The sequence below is a fragment of the Pteronotus mesoamericanus genome, unplaced genomic scaffold (genome assembly GCF_021234165.1).
Source record: "Pteronotus mesoamericanus isolate MK-2021 breed Mesoamerican mustached bat unplaced genomic scaffold, CSHL_Meso_final scaffold_533, whole genome shotgun sequence".
In the NCBI taxonomy this organism is placed as follows: Eukaryota; Metazoa; Chordata; class Mammalia; order Chiroptera; family Mormoopidae; genus Pteronotus; species Pteronotus mesoamericanus.
The window spans coordinates 7,283,613-7,308,523 of NW_026555320.1; the positions used below are offsets into that span (position 1 = coordinate 7,283,613).

The window sequence follows — 24,911 nt, forward strand, 5'->3', positions numbered from 1 at the left end:
GGTGTTTGACTGCTGCGCACGGGGTAGGTGATCCGGCCTCACCTGTCTGGAATCCTGTTTCTGATCTCAGCTTTCGCCCACTCACAGAAACACTTAGAACAAGGAGAAACGGCCCGTCGGCCCCTTCCCAGGCCCCAGGCCGCCGCGGCCAGGCTGCCTGGTATCAACGACTGCCCCCGAGTGTGTTTTGGTGGTGATTGAACACCTCTTCCCATCCACAAGCAGGCCTTAGATTTTACAACGACGATACGTAATGTGCGTGGCATGTAAATCGTGCGTCAATAAAGGTACTTAGAAAGTCGGTTTCTCTGCCGGCTTCTTTACACTCACTTTTGTGTTGGAAGGGCGGCCCTCTACGCTGATTATTTTGGGGGCGATAGTTCATGAACTTTATCCGGCTGTCTTCAAATCTCACCTTGGTGAGGAAGAGGGCTTTTAAAAATGCCAAGTGTTTGGAGACACCGAAATCCCTCTTCCTGCCTTGGAGAAGACAGGGCTTTGAGCCTGCACAGATGTGCGGATGATGAGAGGAGTCGGCCACCAGCGCATTAAAGATTCTCCCACATCATCCCTGACACCTGCAGGGTTTAATTAAGCTGAAAGTCACCAACTTCTGCTCGAAATGCTGACTGGTGGCTTGTTAATTGGTTGCTTTTCTCATTGATTAGCAACTTATGCAATACCCTGTTATAAATGGCTGCTAAGCCTGCCTTGTTTCAGAGCTTAATTAATATGATATAGACTATTTAACAACTGTGTCCTTGTTTGATTTATGAAGCAAGAGCAGAGGATTTCATGGCCAGCCCCAAACTGCGATGCACAAAAACGCATTTCCAAAGCAGGCCAACGCTGACGCTCCCAGGCTCTGCCTGCCTGTCAGGGGCGCGTGGAGGAAGTGAGCATCGCTGCTTGTCACGAGCAATCAATTAATGTCTCAGAAATCACGCTGTCAACAAATTTTCAAGACAAATGTTTCGAGAAATAAGCACCTGTCAATTTTCAGTTACCGAACTGCACCTGGGCGCGCGCCGCGGGATGGACCAAAGCCCGCGCGGCCGCGGCTCTGCTTTCCCTGCACAGCCAGGCCCGCGTCGCGGCCTCGGGTCCCCAGCTCTCCCTGCAGCCCCCGCTGGCGGCGCGCCTGCTGCCCGACCTCGCTGACCCCGCGGGCCGACGGGGGCCCCCGCCACGCCCGCCACCTCTCCCCACAAACCCCGCCAGCCATCTCCGAAGGCCATTCCTCCATCTCACCTGCAGGCAAAGCGCAAGCTCTAGAATGTGCCTGCTCCCTCTCGTTTACGCATCTCCCGCACCCGTCTTCCCAACCATCCTGCGGCTGTCGCTTTTTGTGCGGCTCCCTACGGCCACCTTGGCTTGTCTACCACCCTCCGTCGCCGGGACAGCAGCCTCCTGGCTGTACCTTGATCGCGTCCTTAGAGTACTGTCCCACACTGTCCCCAGTGTGTTGTCACCTCTCGTCACCTCTCCACAGGGTCTCTCCAGGCCGTCGCGGCCTGTGCGGAACGGGTCCCGCTCTTCTCACACCCGATCAGGGGCCCGCAGCGTCCGCCCCGCAGGCCTGCACCCTCCTCTGCCCTCCCCCCCTGCCCCGCCCGCTGCTCCCCGAGGAAGCGCGTCATCCCCTGAGGGCCTTCGCGCAGCCTGTCCCAGCGCCTGGGCTGCACTTGCGAGCCCCGCGCTGCCTCCTTCTTCCCATTTGCCTGCCATCCCAGCTTCAGCCGAAACGCCTCTTCCTTCACGGGGCCCCCGGAGCCCCTGGCGCAGCCGCCCGCTCTCTGCCACACCACGTCTCACCCTCGGCTTCTTCTCTCTTCTGCCGTTTGCTGTATCGTGTTGTTGCCGACGTTACCTGGCCCGGCGCTCGCCTCGCAGTGAGCACAGGCGCCTCCCGCCCGGCTCTGCGACAGCGGCAAGCACGCAGGAGGGACCCAATGCCATTCTTTTCCAATTGGCTACCTGGATGTCTAGATAGATGTGGCGAGATTTGTCCAAGGTATGGTAGAGTTATTCTACATTGCTTTTCTTTTCAAAAGACCAAATACACATTTAAGTTATTGCTCAAGCTTTTACAAGAGCAAACCAGGGTTCCCATTCGCCGTTAAAGAACGCTAGGGCACGCCCCAAAAGGTACCGTGGAAGGCTAAGGCAACTATCGCTGTCACACTTGGGTCTCGTCCCATGTGTGGGTTATACAGTGGCCCCGATCCTGAGGCAAACAGCTGAGTCGACACTGCGCCGCCCCCACAGCCCGGTAGTCGCCCGCAGGGCAACGCGGTCTTCCGTGCGCCGCCTTAGGAAGCGACGAGGGCCCCCCGGGAAGAGAGGCCGCGCTGCCGCGACATCGCTGCGCTGCAGAAGCTGTCCGCCTACCTGACCCTTCACCGCCCTCCCCTCCCACTGAACCCCACGCCCTCCACACACGGGGACGTCTGCCCCAGGCAGACGGCCCGGTCCCACACCCGGGCAGAAGGGCGGCGGGCCCGCGCCAGTCACCAGGGCCCCACTCGCCCGGCCGGCCCAGCGAACCAGGCCCGGCCGGGCTCCTGGAAAAGGCCTGTCACCAAGAGAACACGGGAGGAGACAGAGGACCCCTCCTGCCAGGCCGGGAGTCCCCCGGGGCTTGGGACTACGGGTGGCTCTCTTCATGGAAGCCAAGCCGCTACTATCAGAATGACGCAGCAAAATCACGGGGACATTTAAAAAACTACAGATCAACTTAGGTCGTTGATGATACCCCTGCACCACCGAGGGAGGCCAAAGCCTCCTGTTACCAAATATGACGGGTACTTTTGCCATCTGCTACCTCGAAACATAAAGCCCGCCCCTCAGACGCTCCCTGCAGTGTCGCAGCAAGAGATGGCACCGGCCGAGCGCGGGGCCGGTCGCCTCCCTCATCCCAAGCCCACGCGGGCTCGAGCGGCTGACCCAGCGCGGGGAGGTGCGAGCTACGCCCCCTAAACTGTTGTTTCCGCCGCTCCTTCCTTTCACGTGGCCGCAGTCAAATGCGACTAGGTTAAGGGCCTGCACGTTGGCTGCCTATCCGCGTCGGTACTAAAGACACCGTAAAGCGCAGAGCGATTTCCTTAAAGAGCGAGAGGAAATGTCAGCGGCGCCGTGAAACCCCTCATTCAAATAATCTAGGAAGTGTCTTTTCTCTGCGTTGCTCTTCCGGGCGGAAAGCAGCGCCGTCTGCCCTCCTGGCGCCTTGGCAGTAACAGGGTCCCCACGTTGTGAGGTGAGTGCTAACAGATGCCATCTCTCCGGCCGCTGTGCGAGCAGCTCTGTGTGTGTGTGCGCGTATTGGTGGGGGGGGCGGGTCATATTAGGTTGAACAGTAGCTTTTCAGTGAAAAAACATTATAGTGTTTCCAGCCACTAGCATGTGACCATCTGGGCACATCTGATGCACGTGCCCGTGGCCGCAGCGTAATTACGTTCCATCCCCTCCGCAGCCGGCACAAAACCGGGCCAATCAATAGCTCATCTCACCATGGGTTTTGTTCTCAAAAGAAACCTCACCTGACATTTAAACGTGTAACTCATACGCCTGCAGCCGTCTGCCGCGGGGATGCCGCAGGGGTCGGCTGCGTGGCGCACAGCCCGCCCGCCTCAGCCCGGGCTCCCCGGACGCCCAAGCCAGCAGCCTGTCGGCGTCTTCGGCCCCCGCCCCCGCCCCCCCTTCTATGAGTTCCTTCCTACTTTACAAAAAATGAACCAACTGAATCTTGGCAGGCCCCTTCTCAGTGTGTAGTCCACTCATCAGCCGGGCGTCACCAGCCAAGTCCGAGCCCCGTGGGCCCTGGGAGCTGGGGGTGAAGGGACAGGGTGGGGGCGGAAGCATCCAAGTCACACGTCTAGTCAGAGTTCTCACTGAAATCAGGGGGCAGCTGTCCCAGGCAGCACCGTCCCCCGCTGCGGAGACGGGGAACCTGGGCTCCGGGAAGCAGCGTGGTTCTCCCGGGGCCACGCAAGCAGCCACGATCGGGGCTGTGTGTGCGTCTGTTTCATGGCACTAGACCGGCAGCTACAGCGATCCGCCCGGGACAGGGACTGGGACTGGGACCGCCTGCGGGGTGGGGGGGCGGGCGGAACGCACGTGGCTGTCTCCACAGCCAGGTCGCGGGCGGTCCCAGGCCGGGCGGTGTCGCGCCCTCCCTGGCCTCAGAGCAGCGCCGGCTTCTTGCCGAGGCCCACGGCCACGGTGCGACGGCCCCTTGGCTCTTCGCCCCCACGGCAGAGGCCGACGCGCTGTCACGGCTCCTGGCCTGGCAGGGCTGCCTGTCCCTACCTCTGTCCTCTGGCCCCCACCCTTCCTGAAAGTCTTGCCTGGGACGCAGGGACTCTGGGAAGGGCCCCGCTTTGTCCCAGGCGCTGGGAGGCCTCCCGCCTCCAACCGCCCCTTCCGCACGCGGGGAGGCTGCTCATGGAGCGGGCGCTCCAGGACTACTTGGTGAGTATTCCGCTGTCACAAACGTCGCGCGTGAAGATTCTGTCACTGCCGACCCAGGGACCTGTCTCCTCATTTCGGAGCTTCACTCACAAGCTCTGTGAAACGGGGACAACAATTCCCATCTGAAAGGATGACCGTGTGGGGCGCAGGAGATAATATGTGGACTGCATCGTAAGCGTTACAAGATTTAGATGAATTCAAGTCTATTTAGAAAGGAAACAAAGAAGAAAACCAGCAGGTACCTTTCTGTAACCAACACACATTTAGCCCGGCCCCCCGGGAACCAAGTCACTTCCTCCATCACCACCCCAAAGTGTATCCTCCCTGAGTTATTGGCGGAAACTGAGTCCATTTATTTTTGCTAATAGAAAATACCACCGTGTTCCAAGATAAACAAGGCACCAAATGTGCAGGGTGTCTGTGTTGGCACCGGAGCACAGGTTTATACCTTTGACCGTTATGGTATCAGTCTAAGGAGACACCACTAAGTGTCTCCGAAAAGCAAACCATTAGGAGCAGAACAAGCCCGTGTCCTGTTTTCCTCTGGACCTGAGACCTGCGCTTGCCTGGAGGGCTCGCCGTTCACAGCCCACCACCCGCCACCCTCCACTCACCACCCCCAGCCCCCCAGCCCCCCAGCCCCCGTGAGGGCGGAACGCCGCGAGGGGGCGGTTTCTCTCGCTGACAGGTCGCCCGCCCTGTGCTTCCGCTGGTGCTGCAACATTACTCAGTGGAGACTGTTGCAGAAAAGGTAAGAACAGCAAACGCGCATACAAGAGCCGTGTCCCCACAAGGAGGTGTGGGATCCGGGCGAGGCCATCCTTCCCATGCCTGGTCAGAGGCTCTGCAGACTTCGGCAAAGGCCCCGCACCATAGCAGCCCAGGACACAGAGGCATCTCCGGCAAAGGGGGGCTAACCTATCAGAGGTGCCCCCTCGATCGGGGAAACCTCAGGACAGCTCCACTCCGCAGCCCGGCTCCTGAGGCAGCAGGCGCAGCGGCCGGGGGCGGGGTGGTCAGCACTGGGCCGCAGGGGGGACACCGCCTGGCCCGCCCTGCTCACAGCGGAGGGTCCCCTGTTCACAGGCGTCCGCGGCCCCCTTCCCACCCGTGCCTGTCACCTGTCCACGCCATGCGACCGACCGCAGTGCCCTGCTCGGGCGAGATCACAGTCCACAGAGAAGCCAGGACCCCAGTACCGCTCCGCTCAAAGCCTGTGCGCCTGCGGCCTCACTCTGAACAGAGCGCGGGTCCCTCACCGAGCCTCAGGGACCTTTGCCGCCAGCCCCCGCCCTGTCCCTGACTGCACCCCCCACACCGGTCCCCCTCCCTCCCGGCCCTGCAGACCCTCGGGGCCCCCGGCACCAGCCGTGTCCCACACGGGCTCGGCACCGGCGATTCGGGGCTCTGTTTCCCCCTTGCTCTCAGCGCCACACGTTTGTTCTTGTCCAAGAGGTTGTCTGCAAAAAGACATTGGCCCCGCGCTCTCTTCTCTGAGGGCGTCTCAGCCCCCTCAGCAGCGGTAGGCGCCTGCCTACCAGCCTGGGCCAGCCCCGCTGGCGCGGGATCCACGAGGTCGGGCGCTGAGCGCTTGCCTTCCGCCCGGGCCTCTGAGGCTTCTTCAGCGCCTGACACGCGGTTCTGAGGGATGAGGACGAACACGGTCACATCGCCCCGCAGCACCCCGGGGTGACGACGCCCACCTTCCTCAGTCCAGGCCCTTGCGGTGGGCGCCTGTGCCTTGGGCGAGGGCCGAGACCGGGGACGCACTGCTCGGATCTGGCACTTTCTGGCCCCCAGCACCGCGGCCCATCCCTGTCCTCCCCTGTGGCTGCTGGCTCTGCCTGTGCGCCAGCTCAGGGCACAGCCGGGCTCTTGGCCGATCGTCCCCTGGGCCAGGGCTCAGGAGGCCTGGGCCAGGACGGGGTGCCGCGGCGCGCGTACGGACTTCCGCCGAAGCCTGGCCGCTTACACAGGCTCTCTGAGGCTCCTCAGACCCCTCCGGGGCTCACGCTGACCTGGGAACGGACTCCACGCAGTCAGAAGAGCCCTTTCCCTCCTGCTCCGCCCCGCAGGGTGGCCCCTGTTGACATATTGATTGTTGGAGGGACATTTCCTCTGAGCGCGAATCTCTATCCTGTGCACAGCAACGGTGGAGGTACGACCAAGAGCAGGTGGGCCGACAATTCTCTGTGGATTTAAAATCCAATCTTTCAAAAATCGCAGCACATAGTATTTGTTACAAAAGCCCTATCTGCAAGACGGCCCTACCTCCGCCGGAGAGGAGGCAGCGCTGACTGCTGATAAGACTCACAGGCTTCAGAGCCAAACCGCCTCCACGCACCAGCAGACGGACGCAGCGCAGGTGCTCAGCTGCCCCAAGCCCGGGCGCCTCCTGCGAGAGGCTGGGGGGGAGGGAATCTGCCCCCGGGCTGGCGTGCGCGCTGCGTGGGAACAGGCACACGCCCACACGCCTCGTGTCCATCTCCCCTGTTTCTTTACTGCCCCCAGGTAGATGCCCCACCGATGACTGCAGTTTCTATGATCGCGATTAGGGTTATGATCGTCAGCAGCACCATCTTTACCCAACTGAAAACATATAAAGAATGTCCGTTTTACCAGTCTGTTAAAGTTAAATAAATAGGCTCAATGTGTAAACTATAATTTGTTTAGTAAATTAATCCGTATGCAGATCAAAGACTTATGTATAAATTGAGCCCTGGCTGGTGCAGCTCAGTGGATTGAGCGCCGGACTGTGAAGCAAAGTGTCGCTGGTTCAATTCCCAGGCAGGGCACATGCCTGGGCTGCAGGCCAGGTCCCCAGTAGGGGACACATGAGAGGCAACCACACATTGAGGTTTCTCTCCCTCTCTTTCTGCCTCCCTTCCCCCTGCCTCAAAATAAATAAAATTCAAAAAAACCTGAATTATGTATAATTCAATATGCTTCCCTCCAAGGAAATATGTAAATCAGGAAGGTTAAAAGGTCTATTTCGAACCTCTAATCTTTAAATCTCTAGTCCAACTGCAGGCACTTAAAATGTTCTCAATAAACTTTAATGCACCTGTGTATGTGTGTGTATTCATTGCTTTTCATTGCCCTCATGTGAAAGGCACACCCTACAGTACTAACGTTTTTCAAAAAGTTTAGACTCTGAGAACAACACCATCTCCAGACCCCCTGGGAGGGCGGGACCTGAGAGCCTGGGACATCTTACCCGGCGGCGTCAGTGCGTGGCAGCCACCCAGGCCAGATGGCGCGTACAGACTCTCTGGGCTGTGTCACGAGCCTTCCGAGAAGCGACGAGACTGCAAGAGGCAGGAGGCTTCTGGAAACGTCCCCGCCTGCCCGTCTCCGGAAGCCCGCAGAGCACCGCCCGCCAGGGAGGGGCCTGCCTGCTCCCCTGGAGCTCCTCGCCCATCCAGGGGGCCTCCCAGGGCCTGAGGCTCCCGGGGCACTGGGTGCTTCTAGAACCGCAACAGCCACCTGGGGCCCAGCGGTCTACGTAGCCTTCGTGTGTGTGACTTCCCTTTAGGCAGCCCCGTGTCCTGGTCACTGTGAGTGAGTGATGTCCCCGATGTCCCGGAGAAGAGGCTTCTGGTGTGACCCGCCCCTGCCGATGCCCAAACATGACCTATTCCTTTCTGTCACAAAGAGTCAACCCAGACTCTAAGGTCCAATGAATATTGGTCACTTGTGGACTTGAAAATCAATCACCATTGTCTTATCGTTTCAGATGCCACAAACTCAGTTTCAGGTCAGTTTGGACGTTACTGTGGGCGCGTGCTCCCCAAGCCGCGTCTCCTCCTCTGTCAGACGGGGGTGGCCTCAGTGGGCCCACCTCCTGCAGGACGGTGAAGACTCATGGCGGTCCACTCCTTAGGCAGGGGCCTTGTCTCCGGTAGGTGCTGGAGGAGCGAGGGGTGGAGACAGACGCGGGTTTGGTACTGAAGGGGGTCTGAGTGGACGTGGCAGCTCACCGCCGTGCCGCTCGCTCACTGGCCACCCCTCTACGCTCAGTCATCCACGACCAAACCGTCAAAGATGACATCGAGCAGAGCTGGGAGGGCTACTGTGCCTGGTTCACGAAACGGGCGTCGGCGTACACTGCAGGGCGTGCGGACCAAACATCTGTCACTCTCCTCGGCGCATGCTCCCATCGCGCGGGCATGCCCAGCGTGTGTGCTCGGAGAACGCTGACTGGGGCGCACACACGCTCAAATGAGACTTCGCAGAGGAAAGAAATCTGCTTAAGGATACTGAACTTCAAATTCAGACTCCCCGTTCCGGTGATGTGTCTCTTCTGAATGCGCAGGGATGTAATTATGGCCACTCAGTATGATAAGTACCAAAAAATATGTGGACAAAGTCTCATTTTGTTGGCACCAAATGTATTTCCTAAGATCTGTGTGACTACTCCCAAGGCTATGAAAACCTTAAAGAAGAAACAATTTGCTACCCATCCATGAATGGAACGTCACAGAATGATTAATCCAATCTTCTTTTTAAGTTTTAATGAAGTTCAAACATATATTTTCACTAATATTTGTATTTTCTTAACTTTTTTTCTTTCCTAGGAATGATAGACACCAAGTAAAGCCGAGAAAGCAAAGGCTTTGACCTCATCTATCGGCAGAGTATTATCGCTCTGAGATCAATCCAGGACGCCCTGAGCGCCAGGTACGGCTGCGGACCTTCCGCGACGGACTCCCTTTCCTATGAAACTGATGGGGGCTCCAGTGTGGGACAATTTTAGTGGAAGGTAATAGTTAACAAGCCTAGTAGTTAACGCACGTGAAAAGCCCTTGTTTCAGGAACTGCAGGTACAGCCGCGACTCCAGGAGACCACAGGCGTTGACCCCTGTGCCCCAGCAGAGCCTGTGAGCAATCACCGCGGCGCCCGAGCCATTGTGTTCCAGGGAGAGACAGTTCGCCGCCCAGGACGCAGATAAAGGAAATCACCCAGGACACAGGGCACAAAGAAAACTGCCCAGGACACAGGACACAGGTAAAGAAAATGACCGGTCGGCCGATGAAAGGATGTTAGGGGAATTGCTAGACTGCAGCTTTTATCTGATTAACCTCTTTCCTGAATTCCAAACCCCTTCCCTACACTTCTGCTCCCTTATAAAAAAGGCTGGTTTGAAAGGAAACGTTAAGATGGTCTGTTAGGGTATAAACCCACGATCTTCTCAGATTGCCGGCCACCTGACAAAAGCGCCCACGGAGACTCAGTCCCTGTCTCTGCTTATTGGGTCTCGTAGGTGACAGGCAGCACAAACGCCGGCTTCTCTGGTTCCAAAATGAAGACTGGCCGCAGCCCCTGGGTTCGGTGCTCAGGTTCTCCGCCCGCCTCACACGACAGGGCGACTGGAATCCTATCTGTCTTTGTTTCTTCCTTAGAAATAGTTTTCTCTGCCCCGTCTCAGAAGGGTTTTGCCTGATTTGTTAAGTCACAAACTTACTCCCATTAGAAGGGCAGCCACAGGGGCACCGACCCACGCGCCCCTACGTGAACCCTGACCCCTGACCTCCCTGACCCTTCCGACTGCCTCTCTCGTGCCAGAGCAGCTTATAATATCAGCTTATAATAGGCTTCACCGCCCATGTACTAAAAACCCGTAAAGACACCTGCCACGCCCAGACACGGGACCGCAGCGCTGCAGCTCCGCGCCGTATGGGCACGCTTTGTCCAGTCGAGCACGCTTAAAGGGTGGTGTTTACTGTAGGCCCATCCCAGTTCCATAAAGTTGAGTAAAGCCATTTTTTTTTTAAAGACAAGAGAAAGGAAGATGGCAGAAGGGTGCTGGCAGGTCCCGTCACGGAGGCGTCTGTGGCAGCGAGGCGGGCACTTGGGCGGCGAGGCGGGCACTCGGCGGAGAGCCTTGGGGCACGGAGCACGGGGATGAGCGAGGGCCGCATTTGAGGGCTCTGACGCAGGAGGGGTGCGCGTGTTTCATTAATGACAGAAGGTGGGAGCTCCTCCTGAGCCGGGAGAGAGGTGTCTGAGCGGAGCCCAGAGAAGGGGGCAGGGTCAGGGAGGGGACCTTCTGTCTGTGACAAGGCCTGAGTGACAGGACAGAGGCAGGCCCTCAGGACCCCTGGCGGCGACGTGCAGAACTGGTTAGACGCGGAGACGGGTCGAAGAGTGAGGACATGAAGTGGCCCTGTGAGAACCGTCCTGCGTCCCCTGGGTAAGAGCTGGGGGCGCACGAGGGACGATGGGAAGCGGAGCGTGGTGGTTTTAAACTGCGTCCACACGTTCTCGGACCCTCCCATTCTGGGAGGTGGAGCTCACTCCCCTTCCCAGGAATGACTCACTGCGACCAACAGAAAGTGGCGGACGTGACTTCCTAATACCCATCCGGCCACAGGCCAGGGGGCCCATCTTGTGTTTTCTCCGGATCCTTTGCCCCGAGAAAGCCCGGGGCCCTGCCTGAGGGAGCAGGGGCAGCCCCGGGGTGAGGACCAGCGGCCTCCCGGCACCGGCAGGGACTGGGCAGTCCTGGGACTGAGCCAACTGCAAATGGCCCTCCAGCCCCCAGGTGACATCTGCCTGCAACTTCCTGCCGGACCCCGAGTCAGAACCACCCAGCTTCACCGCTGCCATGTTCCTGCCCAAAGCTGGCCGGCCAGAGACAACGGACGTTTATAACCGTTCTACGAAGTGGGAAAAAGGGTTGAGAACAACCCTCGCATTCCTCCAAGGCATCCAAGACCCGGACCCTGTCTCCTGGGGACAGGAGCCGTTGGGGCGGTCCTGCTGGGGGGCGTTACACCCCCAGTCACACACGGCTGCAAGGCCTGCCTCATTCTGAGAGTGACGGGGATGGCGGGACACAGACGCGCCGTCGCACGGAGTGGACCCGCACGGGAAGGGGCTTCGGAGAGTGCCGAGTGCGAGGCCCTGCGGCCCCCGGGCGCCCTGAGGCTTGCAGGTCGGTTTCTGCGGGAGGTCCCTCATCACTAAGGCTACAGCTGCTCAGTGCTCCGTCCAAACTCTGCGTTCAAAGGGTCCCCAGCCCTGGCCGGGGTGGCCCAGCCGACTGTCGGTCAGGGCACATTCCGAGGTTGTGGGTTCGATCCCTCTTTGGGGCACGTACAGAAGGCGACCAATCGATGTCTCTCTCTCCCTCTCTCCCCCGCCTCTCTTTCTGGAAAATTGTCCTTGGGTGAGGGGAGGGAGGGAGGGAGGAAGGAAGGAAGGAAGGGTCTCTGTCACCTTTGTGTGCCAGGCTGCCCCTGTCCCAGGCCTCCCTCCAGGGCTGAGTCTGGCCCCTGTAGTCGTCACACACGTGCGGCATTCTGCGGGGGGAGGGGTAAGAGGAGGCCTACCTGCTCACTACAGTGGGTCGTTCCTTAACGTCACCCACAGGTCCTGTGACGGAGCGGAAGGCCGCGCAACGAAACCGGTTTTGCCAGCGGATGTGAACCAGAGCCCCGTTCCCAGCATCCGTCTGTGTTAGAACAGAAGGCCGTGGACAAAACGGCGGTGTTTGAGGCTCAGAACGTTACTGCATTGAATCACGGAGGCAAGAATATTGTTACATGTCTCAGTCTACACCTGCTCTATAGGAATTTTTGCATAAAAACTGGGTCACAAATACAACTTTTTTTAATATCTGAGAAATAATGGAGGGGAAAGGGTCCCCTAAAAACGTGATTCATGCGCGTCTGCGGGGGCGCGCCCCACCCCCGGGCAGGCAGCACGGCCCCCGCTTCCGGAGCCGGGCGGTGCGACCCCGTGTGCCGGCGTCTCGTAGGTGCTGGGCGCAGAGCGCTGCAGTGCGCGGCGGTTTTCAGATCATGCTGAGACAGGACATTAAATAAAACTGACTCACTTAAGAATAAATTCACTTCTCCATTAGTTCTCTCTGAGTTCTGATCAAATTGAAGACGTCTCGGCGGATGCTGACATGCCTTAAACGCCTGTCTAGCATTTGACAGTCTTATTTCGTGAAGAAATAGCAAGGACTCAGCATCGCTCATCTGAGAACAAGGAAGGCTTTAATACATTTGTTGCTATAATGTTTATGTTATGGTTAGTTTTCATTTACAGGATGTGATAGTGCTGTGATAATGTTCCTTTTGGTTAAAAAAACAAAAAACAAAAAAAAAACCCACAAGATGATAAAAAGTTGAAGGAAACAGCAGCCCACGGAGGACACGGATCAGACAGAAATAGAGGCGGACGCAGCCGATAACACGGGCCCAGCATACGCCCGGGGCTTCGTTCCATGTGTCGCTTACACAAAATCTCAGGTCCAAGCGGCAGCGAGTGAGTTGAGGCTATAAAGCTACAAGGTGGCGAGCAGGGTTCTAGGTTCCTCGAGCATCTCATACATTCACATCCAGAAAGGTAAAGACCAGAATTCAAGGGTGATGTCTGTGTGTGTGTGTGTGTGTATTTTTCACTTTTTGATGATTTCATCACCCCTGGTTTCTTCCCAGTTTTACTGGGATATAACTGGCATATGACGTGTCGCCGTGTCCAATGTGGTGACTGGGTCTGTGACTATGCTGCCGCCTGACCCCCACAGTAAGCGGTCAACCACTTCACATCCATCACCACGCGTGGTGGCAGGTTTTTCTTCCCAAAGCGATTTCACGTCACCGCACCAAACACGTATTTGCTTACTCTTTCGGGTCCCTTACTGAACTGCGGGTCAGTTTGGACAGTGTGGGATCATGGACCCCTGGGGGCTGCAGCAGGCAGCGGCCCGCTTCCCGTCCCGTCCGTGCCGCCAGGGCGCAGAGCGGGCAGACGCCACCGCCAGCGCCCCGCGTCGGGCTCTGGGCCTAGCCAGGCGCCTGTTCCGCTGAAACCGGGTCTGGGAGCAAACGCCGCGCTGCTGGGGAGAAAGCCTGCCCCGGAAGAGGGCGTGCGTCCGCGAGTGCCCTGCGAGGGAAGGTGCAGCGGACGGCGCCGCCTGCAGGTGGCACGCGTCCTTTGCAGGGGTCCTGCACGCGCACCCCTCTGTGCCAGTCTCCCCAGGAGCCCCCCACTCCGGAGTGAACGTCCGCGGCGAGCAGCCCGCCCGGGCCTGGCGGAACCGCTGGCCCAGACAAACACCGCTGCATTTTTTATCTTTGCCCCTTTTACTTACAGGTGGGGATCTGGTTTGGTTTCCTTCTGTTCTCGGAATTAGCCCAACTCCCATGGGGGTGCTGTGTTATTCAGGAACAAGCTTTTGTTAGCGAATTTCACTCTCTGCTTTAAAAGAAGCGAAGGAGACACACAGACAAAGCGCTTACCCTATTGGAATCTATGAATACATTAGCCTGAGTTTTAAACAAATAAATTAAACTTCACTCATTGCAGCTCAGAGGGAGGTGAACAGTTGGAGTCTGCAGACAATTTCATTAGCTTTACATCTGCATTTTAAGCTGAGATATAATTAGACTGAGAAGGCCCCGGGACGGAGGAGGGAGGGGTGGAGGAGGAGCCCCAGAGTGGGTCCGAGGAGAGAGAAAGAAGCCCCCACGGAGCCCCCACGAGGTGGGCAGGAAACCGGGTGACAATGCAAGGGAGGCGAGCGCTGGGGCGGACAAAGGACCTCTCTCGGGGCGGAGGCAGACGTCCCCGCGCTCCGGCTGTGTACGAGCCGTGAAGGAGCCCCCCCAGAGGTCGCCCCACCGCCGCGGAGCCAGTGGCCACGACGGTGTCTCTGAGCCCCAGCCCCGTGGCCGGGCCACTGCGGGCCCCCAAGGCCGCGGCTCCTGGCTTTGAAGAGTGACAGCTCACGGAAAAGGGCCCTGGGTTTCCCACGTGGGTCTGGCAGGGCGTGTGAGTTCGAAGCAGACTGTTGCAGCCCACGAGAGCACAAGCTCCTTACAGCTCTGGACTGAATTACAAACATCTTGATGTTTCACAGAAAGTAGTAGGTGCTTAGTAAAACGTTATCCAATAAAGGAGTAAATGAAGAAATAATGTGTAATATCTTAAGAGGAACCGTAAGTTCTAGAAGGAATAAGTCTTATCTCCAAATTAATTTGCCGCTGCATCAGAAGACGGCAGGCCACTGTTCGCCTGACACCCCTATTTTCAGTTGAAAACAGTGAACAAAGGCAATGGAAAAGTTTTCACCACAACACCCTTTGGAATAAAATCCACGGCCATTTACCTAAAGAGTTTAGACATGTGAAGATGTAGCAAGAATGACCAAGTCTGTGCCAGGAAGAAGCGCTATTTTGATGAAAATAAACCCAATGTGCCCACTCTCTGACGCCCCCCGCCCCGGCAGCGGTTCGCTGTGTGTCGCTGTGTGTCGCCATGTGTCGCTGTGTGAAGCCGTGTGAAGTAGGGCAAAAGCGCTAACCCTTCCCCGTCTCGGTTTCGGCCTCTGCCCAGGGGGGCGCCGGCCCTCACGCGGGCACCGCTCTGATGACCTCGCCTCTGGCTGCAGAAGGAACGCGTTTGCGGTCGCGGTTGCTGCTGACCGGTGGCCTCACACTGCAAGTCCCTGGGGCAGGAGGAGCCCTGGCTTCTGTACCTCAGGTTCATCCTGCGTGGTTTGCTCGACGTCTGTTTCCACAGCAACAGAGCGGACGCGCGTCTGGCCGAGTCGGCTCCTCTCGCCGCCCGGAGCTGGAGAAGCACGCGCCGCCGGGGTCCTGGCTTTAGAGACTCGCGGTGCCGGCTGATGACGTCGTGTGTTCCCCAGGCCCCTTTGTCCTCGAAACTGCCCTCCCTGTTTGCCTCGGAACCGTGTCCACACTGTGACCCGGGGCCTGGGGCTCAGGTGGGGGCAGGTTAATGAGACTCCGCGTGGACTTTGAACGTGGGCGGCCAGCGGGCTGGTCTGACAGGCGGGGAACGCAGAGGCGGCGGCTTCCTCGGGAACCCATGCCGCCCAAGGGCCCCTCGTACCGACGGCCTCGCCCCTGAGCCCGAGGTCTCTGCTCTCTGGCCCTGAGGGGTCCGACCTCACCCCGCAGCTGCCTTCACATCGGAGCGCCTTCCCGGGGAGGCTCACGGTCTCCCTCCTCTCTCAGCACAGGAGCCGCACCCTGGGTGTGGGGCAGAGGCAGCCGCAAGGCCCGAGGCCCGCGAACGCGCACGGGGGTCCCCGCCCAGACAAGGGACGAGAGGCTGCGGTGAGAGCTCCGGACGCCTGGGTCGGAAGGCGCGCCCGGGGCCCTGCCAGCCAGCCCGGCTGCGCAGAGAGGCAGTGGGGCCCGGCCCGCGGCCCCGCTGAGCCGGAGTGAGCAACCCGCCCCCTGACAGCCCCGCGGTCTCCCGGGCGACCGCGGTCAGGCTTACTGTTACCTGACCTGCAATTCACCCCCCGCCCCCGCGCTGCACTTTTAACAGGCACATCCAAGCGGCCTGAATGTCCGGGCCCCCGCCCCGTGGTCGAGTCCTAGACCCGAGGTGATGGTACCGGGCGGTGGGCCCCTGGTCCCGCCCACCACGCCCTCGCACCCCTGCCCCGCTGTTTGTCTGTCACGGGCGGGTAACAGTCCACCGGCGGGCGCGCCGCCTGCCTATCTGCTCGCCGGCGGGCAGCCATCGGCGCGGTTCCCCTGCCAGGGCTGCGAAGGACGACACTCCTCCGGACCTTTGTGTACCGATGACTTCTGTTTTGGTCCGTGCACTTCGCAGGTTTCCTGGGAAAAATCTTCTAGAAGACCTTCCGGTGCCCCCGTTTCTGCTGGATCCAGAACCTCAGCACGCTCTGCTCTCCGAAGGCTTCGTGGAGGGGCGGCCATGAAGGGGCACCCACCCCTGCCTCTGAGCCCACGGACAGCCCAGCAAATATGCGTGCTGCGCCCCTCCCACCGCACCCGCCCCTCCGCACCTTCCGCCTCCGCGGGGACAGGGAAGGCAGGCGACCATTCTCGCTACAGTCCCAGGTGAGCTGCTGGGCCAGCTCCCGGGTCTCCCGTGGCTCTGCCCCCGGCGGGAATGGAATGGGAGGCCCGGACGAGACTGCCCGTTTTCCAGTTCCCACCTTGAAAGAAAGGGGAAACTAACCAGCGAAATGAGTGTTTTCTTTAACGCAATGCATTCTCGCCAACATCTGATGATATAAAAGTTACCGATGAGGTCTTCTCCATTCCTTCCCTGCGCGGGGCGTCCTGCACGCCAAGGCAGCACGGGGACGCGGGACAGGGGTGGACAGCTGGGCGGGGCCGGAGCAAGGCTCCTCCGGGAGGCACGGAGGGCCTTCCCCAAACGCCTTGGTTTTGAACTCAGCACCGAAAACTGGGAGAGAATATCTTCCGCCGCTTTAAGCCCTTCGGTCTGTGGCCACGTGTGAGCGTGGCAGCCACGCTCAGGCACTCCGGAGCCACGGCGCAGTCCGGGCACACCCGCCACGTCCTCGGGGGCTGGCGCGGGCGCCTTGCGGCCCTTGCCGGGGCGAGGGGGCCTTGGAAACGAGCCGCCGTCCCGGTGCGCAGGCCCGCCCTCTCCCCGCGCCCGCCTCCCAGAAGAGGCCGCGCCGCCGGCTTCCGGAAGGAAAGGCTCCTCATCGCCCTGACAGCCCGAATGCCCCGAAGTCCACGGGGCTTCCGCAAAGGATGGACACTGTTCTTTGACGCCTCTAAGCCCAGAACGCGCACCTACGACATGGACTTGCTCTTCGCCAAAATGATCGATAATTACACTCGATTTTACACGCGGGGGGCTTCAACATTTTTGTCCCGCTTTCCAAAGTTCTGCAGCGTGCCGGTAGTTCTAGTTCCCTTAAAAGCTAAGGAATAACCTCTTTTCTGCATTCATCACATCACAAAATAGAGAAGCAGCGGCGGCTGGTCTCACCCCGGTAGTAGGTCGCGGGCGGTGAAGCCAGGCTTGGCCACAGCATTAATTTACGGCAACACTCAGGGTGCCTCTCCCTCGCGCCAAGCCCCTCCTTCCTGTCCTCAGGCCGACCCCGGGCGGAAGGAACGTGCTGGCCTAGGGATCTGACATTGAGGCCGGCGTACAACCTTGAGCAAGCTGGCTACCCTCGGCCCCATGCGTAAAGCTGGGACAAGGACACTGTCTCCCGTCCTTGCCTCCCAGGAGCACTTGGCATGGTTCTCAAGCTGTCAGGAGCCTCCCAGTCCCTGGGGCGGCCGGGGGGGGGGGCGCCGGCAGCAACCCCGGCTGCAGGCTTCCCTCCAGAGATCCTGCTTCTGTGGGTCTGGGCCGGGGCGGCCGCCTCTCTGACGAGGTAGTAGGTGGCATTACCCAGGGTCTTCAACAGAAAGCCAGCCCCCCAGGGGACAGGGACTCTTGTCAATACCTGCCACAGTCTACAGGCCTTAGAGCCGGACAGACCCAAGTTCAAATACCGCCTTCAACCAGTGCAGGCCAGTCCCTAGGCAGGTCCTGTGACCCCTCCTCTAGGGAAAGCCTTCTGGGAGGTTGAGCGGGAGGCCACATGCAAGAAGCCGATACTGTCTCCGGCCCAGAAACACGTTTACTCTTCGCTATCTTACTGGAGTCGTCTCCGGCTGCTACCAGGCCTGGTAAATGGGCTGCTCAGCAAGTATGTCATAGACACACACGTGCCACGCAAATTCAGGGTGTTCTCAGAGAAGCGAGGGCCACGTGCCCCTCGATGCGGCTCCACACAGGCGGCGTGATTGGCGAACGTCGCCCGGGGTAGGCCCGGAGCGAGGGGAACGGGGCGATGGCCCGCGAGGGCGCCTGGGTGCCGGCGTGCTCCGTCCGTGACCCGGCGGCTTCCGCGTGCGCCTCTCCTTGTCTCCATTGTTCTGTTCTTGACAACACGCTTTTAAAAATCGTTCCTTATCTTGGCCCGCCAGATCCTTCTCTTTTTAGGACGCCTATCCCTTTGCAACTTCATACACTCCCGGGTGGTCCGACCTGAGACGCTCCCCAGAGGCTCCGGGAGGCCGGGCCCCCCGCTGCGGCAGCCGCGCCCCTTGCGGGGGACGATGGTAACGGTGGCATCAACGGGCAGCCCCGAGGCCCTGTCTCTAGCCTGGGCCTCTGCCGAGCGCTCTGCACCCGTCAACGACTTTAACTCACTGAGGCCTTTATCTTTCCTAGGCAGTTATTGTCCTTACGCTGTCCCCACTTCGTAGGCAAGGTCACGCTAAGGAAAGGTGGGCCATGGGCTCCGGCGGACGCGCCTCGCGCTCCGCAGAAGGGCGGGCGCTGGTGCGCACGGAAGCTGGTCCTGGCCGTGGCCGCGCCGTCGCGGCCACGGCGCCAGGGGCCGCCTCGCCTGGGACTGAAGTGCATTTTTGGAGGGCAGCCGTGCCGGCCGCCGGCAGGTCCCCAGGCAGGCTCGGGGAGGGACAGCTGACGCCCACCGGTGCTGCTTCCGTCCCGCACACGGAGCTCAGCACAGAGAACGGAGGCGTCGCCCCCGTCCTCCGGGACATCCCTGGGGAGGCGGGAACACACTCAGTCCGCACACGGTACACGTAGGATTGAAAAGCAGCCCAGGGCTCACGGAGACAGGAGAGCTCAGTCCCACAGCCTCCGGGCGGGGGGGGGGGGCGGGGGGCTGCGGCCCCGCCTTTCTCACCCGGAGGCCCTGCTGGGCCTGCGGAGGCGCCCTGGCCCCCCCGACCTGCTGTCCTCCGGCTCTGAGCAGCCACGCCAAGCCCGCATGCCAACCTGGAATTACCAAACCCACCTAATGTTCGGGTTGCGCTGGCCTGTTTTTCTCTCCTGTTCCTAATTTGTTTCATTCAAAAGAGTCCAATCATTTTTTTCCCTAGATACAGCATGTCCTGGACGCTATCATAAGGGAGGTTTATTTATAGGTAAGACATCCAGCGCGGCTGAGCACACCTAATGAAGCCGTTAATGGGTTTGCTTCAGGAGAGCTCTTTAATGGAATATTTCTAATGACTTTGGGTTTGTACGGCTGGCACTACATGGCCATGCCTGGGGGATATAAAATCACTGCCCGTCTCTCTATTTACCTCGACGTCTTCATTGCTGATTAATATTTTCCCGCTGTGAAGTGTGTTTAAATACTTACATTGAGATTCGCTGTTTATTATTTTCTGGGTATTTTCTCCCCACTTTTTTCCCTGAGTTTTTATCTCTGTGGCCACTGCTTTTGTAATGTAGTTGTTCGCTCTCTTCTTGTTAAAGCTTTCTCTCCCTCTGCTCCGCGCCACGGCGGTGGCCGTCAGACAGCACGGGACACCGGGCGTCCGCTCGGGGGCCCAGCAGCTGAGCGGGGCCCGCGCCCTGAGCCCGTTTCTTAGGAGGACGGACAGCAAGGCGAGAGGGTGCCGCGGGGCTGTGCCTCGCCGTCGCCGCATGAAGGCTGACATTTATGCACCTCGCTGTGGGGCTTAGTCGACTACTTGCTACGTTTGCAAGAACGGAGGCAGAACTAGGTTTAATATCTGTCTTGAATTGTGAATTATTTGACTACTGCCTGCTCCTCTGTTTATTCTTGGGAACAAACATGAGCATCGTGGGAAGGGACAGACCGCGCCGGGCTGCGGGGCGAGGCCGGGTGGGGAAGTCCACTCTGGGCGTGTGATTCCCCCGCCCCCAGGAGGGGCCGCCTGGCGTTGCGGAGGAGGAGCGTGCCGGGCTGGCCCTGGGCTTCGCTGGGGTGTCCCAGGATGGGGGGCGACTGTGCTCGTCAAAATTTCTTCTCCAGGTTGACATGCTGGGAGCTCGTGCTGTGCCTCTGACCCCGGGAAGCGCCGGAACCACGGACAGACAGGCCACTTCAGCCCTGCCTGACAAGTGACAAGACTCCCTGTACCTGAAGCGCGTCTGCCGACCGCCGAGCGGTCGCTCGTGTGCTCGCCGGGCAGGTGTCCCGCTGTTTGTTTGCCTTTCACGCCACCGCAGACCCCGCGGCGCCCCGAGACTGAGGACGGGCCCAGGCCCGCCTCCCTGCGCCTCCCGGGCAGGCTCGCAGGCCCGGCGCACGCCCTGACTCGAGGGGGCCCCTCCCCACCGCCACCCCAGACGCACGGGGGCCACGGCACGGGCTCTGCGAGGAAATCGGCCGCGTGCCTGGGTCTGGAGAGGGCGCGCTTTGTCAGAGAGAGGTCCCTGGTGAGGGCGGTCACTGCACCACCGAGATGGGGACGCAGCCACCCTCTGCCACCACGGTCCGCGGGGAGCACATCGGGCGTGCCTTCTGCCCCGGCAGAGGGCTGAAGCGCCCTCCCGCCCCCGGCTGCCTGCGAACACTCGGACCGGCCGTCGCGTGCTGTCCTTCCAGGTCTCCCAACCGGAACCCATCGACGGCCCACGGCCGGGCGCCGGCCCCCTGAGAGTTCAGGTTGGCCGGAGGAGACTCAGGCCTGGCTCCAGCCGCCTCGGCAGACCCGCCCACCTCCCGAGGCGGTGCACGGCCCGAGCTGGGTGTGCGTAGCGCCGCCCGGGACGTCAGGGGCCTGCTGCTCGGGCCCCGCGTCCCACGCAGAGGTGGCAACGCCGGCCCAGAGGGGACCGACCTGCCCGGCAGCTGGGTAACAATGAAACCCGCAGCAGGCAAAGCAGCAGAGGCCGGTGAGAGTGTCAGGGCCTGGCCGCGGGGCCCACCTCACACTCCAGACGCGGCTCCAGGGCGGCGTGCGGCCGGCGCGCGGCCGGCGCTCAGGGCTGGGCTCACACACCTGTCACATGGCCCCACGGCCCAGGGGCCTCGTCCCGCCGGGCACCGACAGGACCCCGCTGCAGGCCCCCCCGATGAGGCGGCGTGCGTGTGTCCTTGGGTGGAGAGTGGGGCTGGAGAGAAAGTGCTGGAAACAGTTCACGGGGACAGGATCCAGGGTCAGGAGAGAGGGGGGAGAGGCCGCAGGAGTCGCTGCGGGCGTCCGGACCGGGGCTCCCAGGGGCGTCTGAGGGGCTCTGTGCCGTGCGCCGCAGGAGGGCGCGCCCCAGGGAGCTGGCCGAGGCGTTTCTCGGCTGTACCCAAGGGGGGCGCTGACGGTGCACAGTCCCCTTGGCCCGTGACCGCAGGGCGTGAAGCAGGAACAGGCAGGAGGCAGCCGCCCACCCGCAGCTGAAGTCAGAGACGAGGGAGGGGCATTGCGCCCAGAGTGTCCGATGCCGGCACACGGCACCCGGGCTGCGCCGGTGCCTCTGTGTGTTCACATCCAACTGAGGACGCGCTGGCGGCGTGGGCGCGGGGTGCACGGCGCAGCCGGACACTGCAGGCCTGTCCCCGCACGGGGGGCTGTCCTCGCTGAGGGGCACCTGGGCTGCCTCTCAATCTTGGCGACTGTAAACAACGCTGTGATTAACTCAGGGATGCACATATTCTTTCAAATTAGTGTTTTTGATTTCTTTGGATAAGCTCGAGTGGAACTGCTGGGTCATAAGGCCGTTCTTTTTTTAGCTCTGTGAGGGAAACAGAACCTTCATCCTGTTTTCCGCAGGAGCTGCACCGACGGGTGAGGCGCGGCATGGGGGCTCCCGCCGGTGACGTCACCACGCCCCGGGGGCGCGGGCGGGCGCGCCACGGACTCGGGGGATCCTTTCGTAAGGTGCATACAGGCCTAATCACTACGCTGAACACCTGGAAGTACTATCCCATTGAGTGCCCTCTGTGATTAAAAATAAAAATATAATTACAAGAGAGAAAAGGGCACCCCGCTTATTTGTTAGCTTCCTTGTAATTTGTGATCCCTGGTTCAAACGGATCAAGAGGAATAAAGTAGTTTTAAAACTGGTGTCAGTGACGAGCTCGGCACCTGGCCAGCGAGAAGGACCTGGCGTCGCACGGGGAACGACCGGCCGACACCCCGGCCTCGCCTGCGGGCCCTTCAGGGCGCGTGTCTCGCAGGAGTGGCCGGGTTACCCAGTCGCATGGCCGATCTCACGGGAAGGCTCATTTGAAATTCACTAATGACAATAAACGCAATAGACACACGTATTTTCCTTGCAGAAAACTCACAAGAAATGCATGACAAAGGAAATATAGAAAAGGAAAACACTGAACAGCAAGAAATCTGTTCAAAATTCCGAGTGCTGAGTGCTATGTAAATTAATGAAATCAAGACGAATTGCAAGAAAACAACAACATTAATTAAAGCCTGACTTTGCCCACACTGAAGGAGGCATCTGGTGAGAGAATATTAATGCCACTCAAAGCAGCTCCCACAAAAAGTTACAGAAACAAGCAACAGACCGATTCCCTGACTCAATGCTAAGGGGTCGCAAGAGACGCAGGCGCATGTCTTGGGGGCGAATCTCGAGTTTTTCCGCGCACGGCTCAGGCGGTTAATGGCTCCCTTGATCTTCAGCCCGTCACTGTCTGCATGGTTATTTACTCCACGGCGGGTTGGAGAGCACCCGGCTGCAGCCCAGTGCTGAGGAATCGAGCCACCGCGCGGAGCTCTTGGGAGCATCATCCCGGCTTCATGCGAGGGGACAGCGCGGCGTCTCAGTGGAGGCCTCGTGTTGGGAGGGTCACGGGCGCAGGCAGCCCAGGGGAGCAGCTGCAGAGCGAGCCTGGGCTCCAATGCCGGTGCCACAAGTCTCCGCCTCTGGCCGGAGGACGAGAGAATGAACGTCTCCAAAGGGGGCGCGTGCCCAAGTGCCCACGGCCAGGACGTCATCTGGGGCAGGGAGTTCAGGACCAGAAGGCAGGGTGTTACAAGGTCCATCGGGACATGGGGGTTTGCATCTCAAAACACAGGGAGAATGAAGACCAAAGGATGGATTTGCAAGTGTGCACCACACAAGTCAGCAAGAAGTCAAGCCGAAGCCCCCAGGCACGGCGGTCGAAACTCTGGACTCTGGACTCTGTCTGCCTGAGTCTGAACCTGGTTACCTCTCCCACTGACGGGCCCGGGACCATGGCTCGGTCTCCACGCCTCTTCGTGTTTCAGCAACAAGGTTACCAACAGCCCTCCCAAGAGTGAAAATGAACGGTCGACACTTGCCCGTGCTCAGGAGCGCGTGCAGCGGGCTGAAGCCCACCGCGAGCGGGGTGCCGTGCCCAGCGCAGGGCGAGGGGGCCCTGCACACCAGGGCTGCCCTGGCCTCCCTGATGGCCCAGTCGGGGTGACCATTTCGCTCTGTTGCGATGCAGGCCGCGCAGCCCTGGAACTCAGGGGCCTGGGACCGTGCTATCAGGACAGTGACCGCCTGTCCTGCTCAGGGGCGTGGTCCCAGTTCCCACCACAGAGCGGGCTGCTTGCAAGTGACGCTGCTTTAGAGAAAGCATGTTTTATGCCGTAAAGATGCAAATATATTCCAATCCCTCCTGGACTCGACCTTCTGAATCACAAGCAGGTCAACCAGACACATTCCCAAAGCCTCTGGAGAGAAGCCCCCTGTCCCCACCTGGAAGGCAGCCCCCAGCCATGCTGGAGTTAGGCTGTGTCAGCACGAGAATGATGGACAGACGCTCGCTGGCCGCCTCCCACCTTCCAGGGAGCCGAGAGAGCGATGCGTAGCATGTGCGGGCACGTTACGCCCTGCCTATCAGCTGACTGCAGGTGTTCGGTAAAACCCCCTGCCCTTCTGCTCTCTGGCTCCTGCTAGTCAGCCGGTGTCTCAAAATGAAAAAGACAGTCAGTCCCCCCAGGACGGGATGATCTGAACAACGATACTCAAAGAGCCCCAGACCGACTTCCGCCCACCCCCCGCCCCACCCACGCAGACCGTCCCTTCCACGGCAGCGCCTGCTTTACTGCCCGAATCTCAGCCACCGAGCGCCGGGATGGGCAAAAGTAACCACGTTCAAACTAACCCCGGCTCAGGCGACTCTAAAAGGGCGAGAGAGACAGGGGCCATGTGAGCACTGAGCTCTCGAGGCTGCGCCAGGAAAAGAGCCCCCGCAAGGCCACCTGGGAGGCGCGGAGCAGTGTCCACCCGCTCTCCCGGCCCGTGGCGCGCAGGCTTCCTCCGGGCCCTCAGCGGCGGGGCGGGCCGCTGGCCATTAGTGTGAAACACAGCGGCGCTTTTAAATCAGAAAGTTTTAAAATGACACCCTACCTGCAAGGCACAACATGAATGACTGCAGGGCCAGCAGTTCCCATGGCAACCGCATCTTCAGTTCCCGAGGTCAAAGGCGTTGCACGTCCAACAACAAGTGAATGGAACGGCTGCTGCTTTTAAGTTTTGTTCGACCTTTAATCTGTGGGAAAGAGGAGACAGCGCAGTGACGTTAGGGAACACTTCTCCTTGTGGTTTCTGCCAGTTCATGTTTACTTGCCGATAGATACAATTCACTCGTGGAAAAGAGCTACCAAAGAGGCGAGAAGCGTGGGACATTATCAACGCGACGCTCGTCTCAGTCCCTCTCTTTTCTGCCAAATAACATGCAGGTGGGGACGGGACAGGGCGTGTCCCCGTGCGGACAGGAGCAGCTTCTGACGGGACAGGAGCCCGCCCGAAGGCGGGGCAAGCGGCCGCTTTCTACAGCGTCCTTCCCGGCTCTTAGGCCCCAGTCCCTGCTCCTGTTTATTTGCTACTTGACCCACCCCGAAGAGTGAGCACAGAGAAGCTGCCAGGGAGCGGGCCGGCGCCAGCCTCGGGG

At 59.9% G+C, this 24,911-nt stretch overlaps 1 protein-coding gene across 1 annotated transcript in view; it reads right to left on the reverse strand.

The window, feature by feature from the left end:
* The window catches only part of LOC129087769 (contactin-4-like), a 268,769-nt gene extending 244,337 nt beyond the window's left edge, over positions 1 to 24,432 (reverse strand). The window contains exon 1 of the mRNA XM_054594798.1: positions 24,368 to 24,432. Within this exon, the coding sequence (XP_054450773.1) occupies positions 24,368 to 24,422 (55 nt within the window). The 5' untranslated portion in view covers positions 24,423 to 24,432. The remainder of the gene's footprint in view (positions 1 to 24,367) is intronic.
* Positions 24,433 to 24,911: the final 479 nt, after the last annotated feature.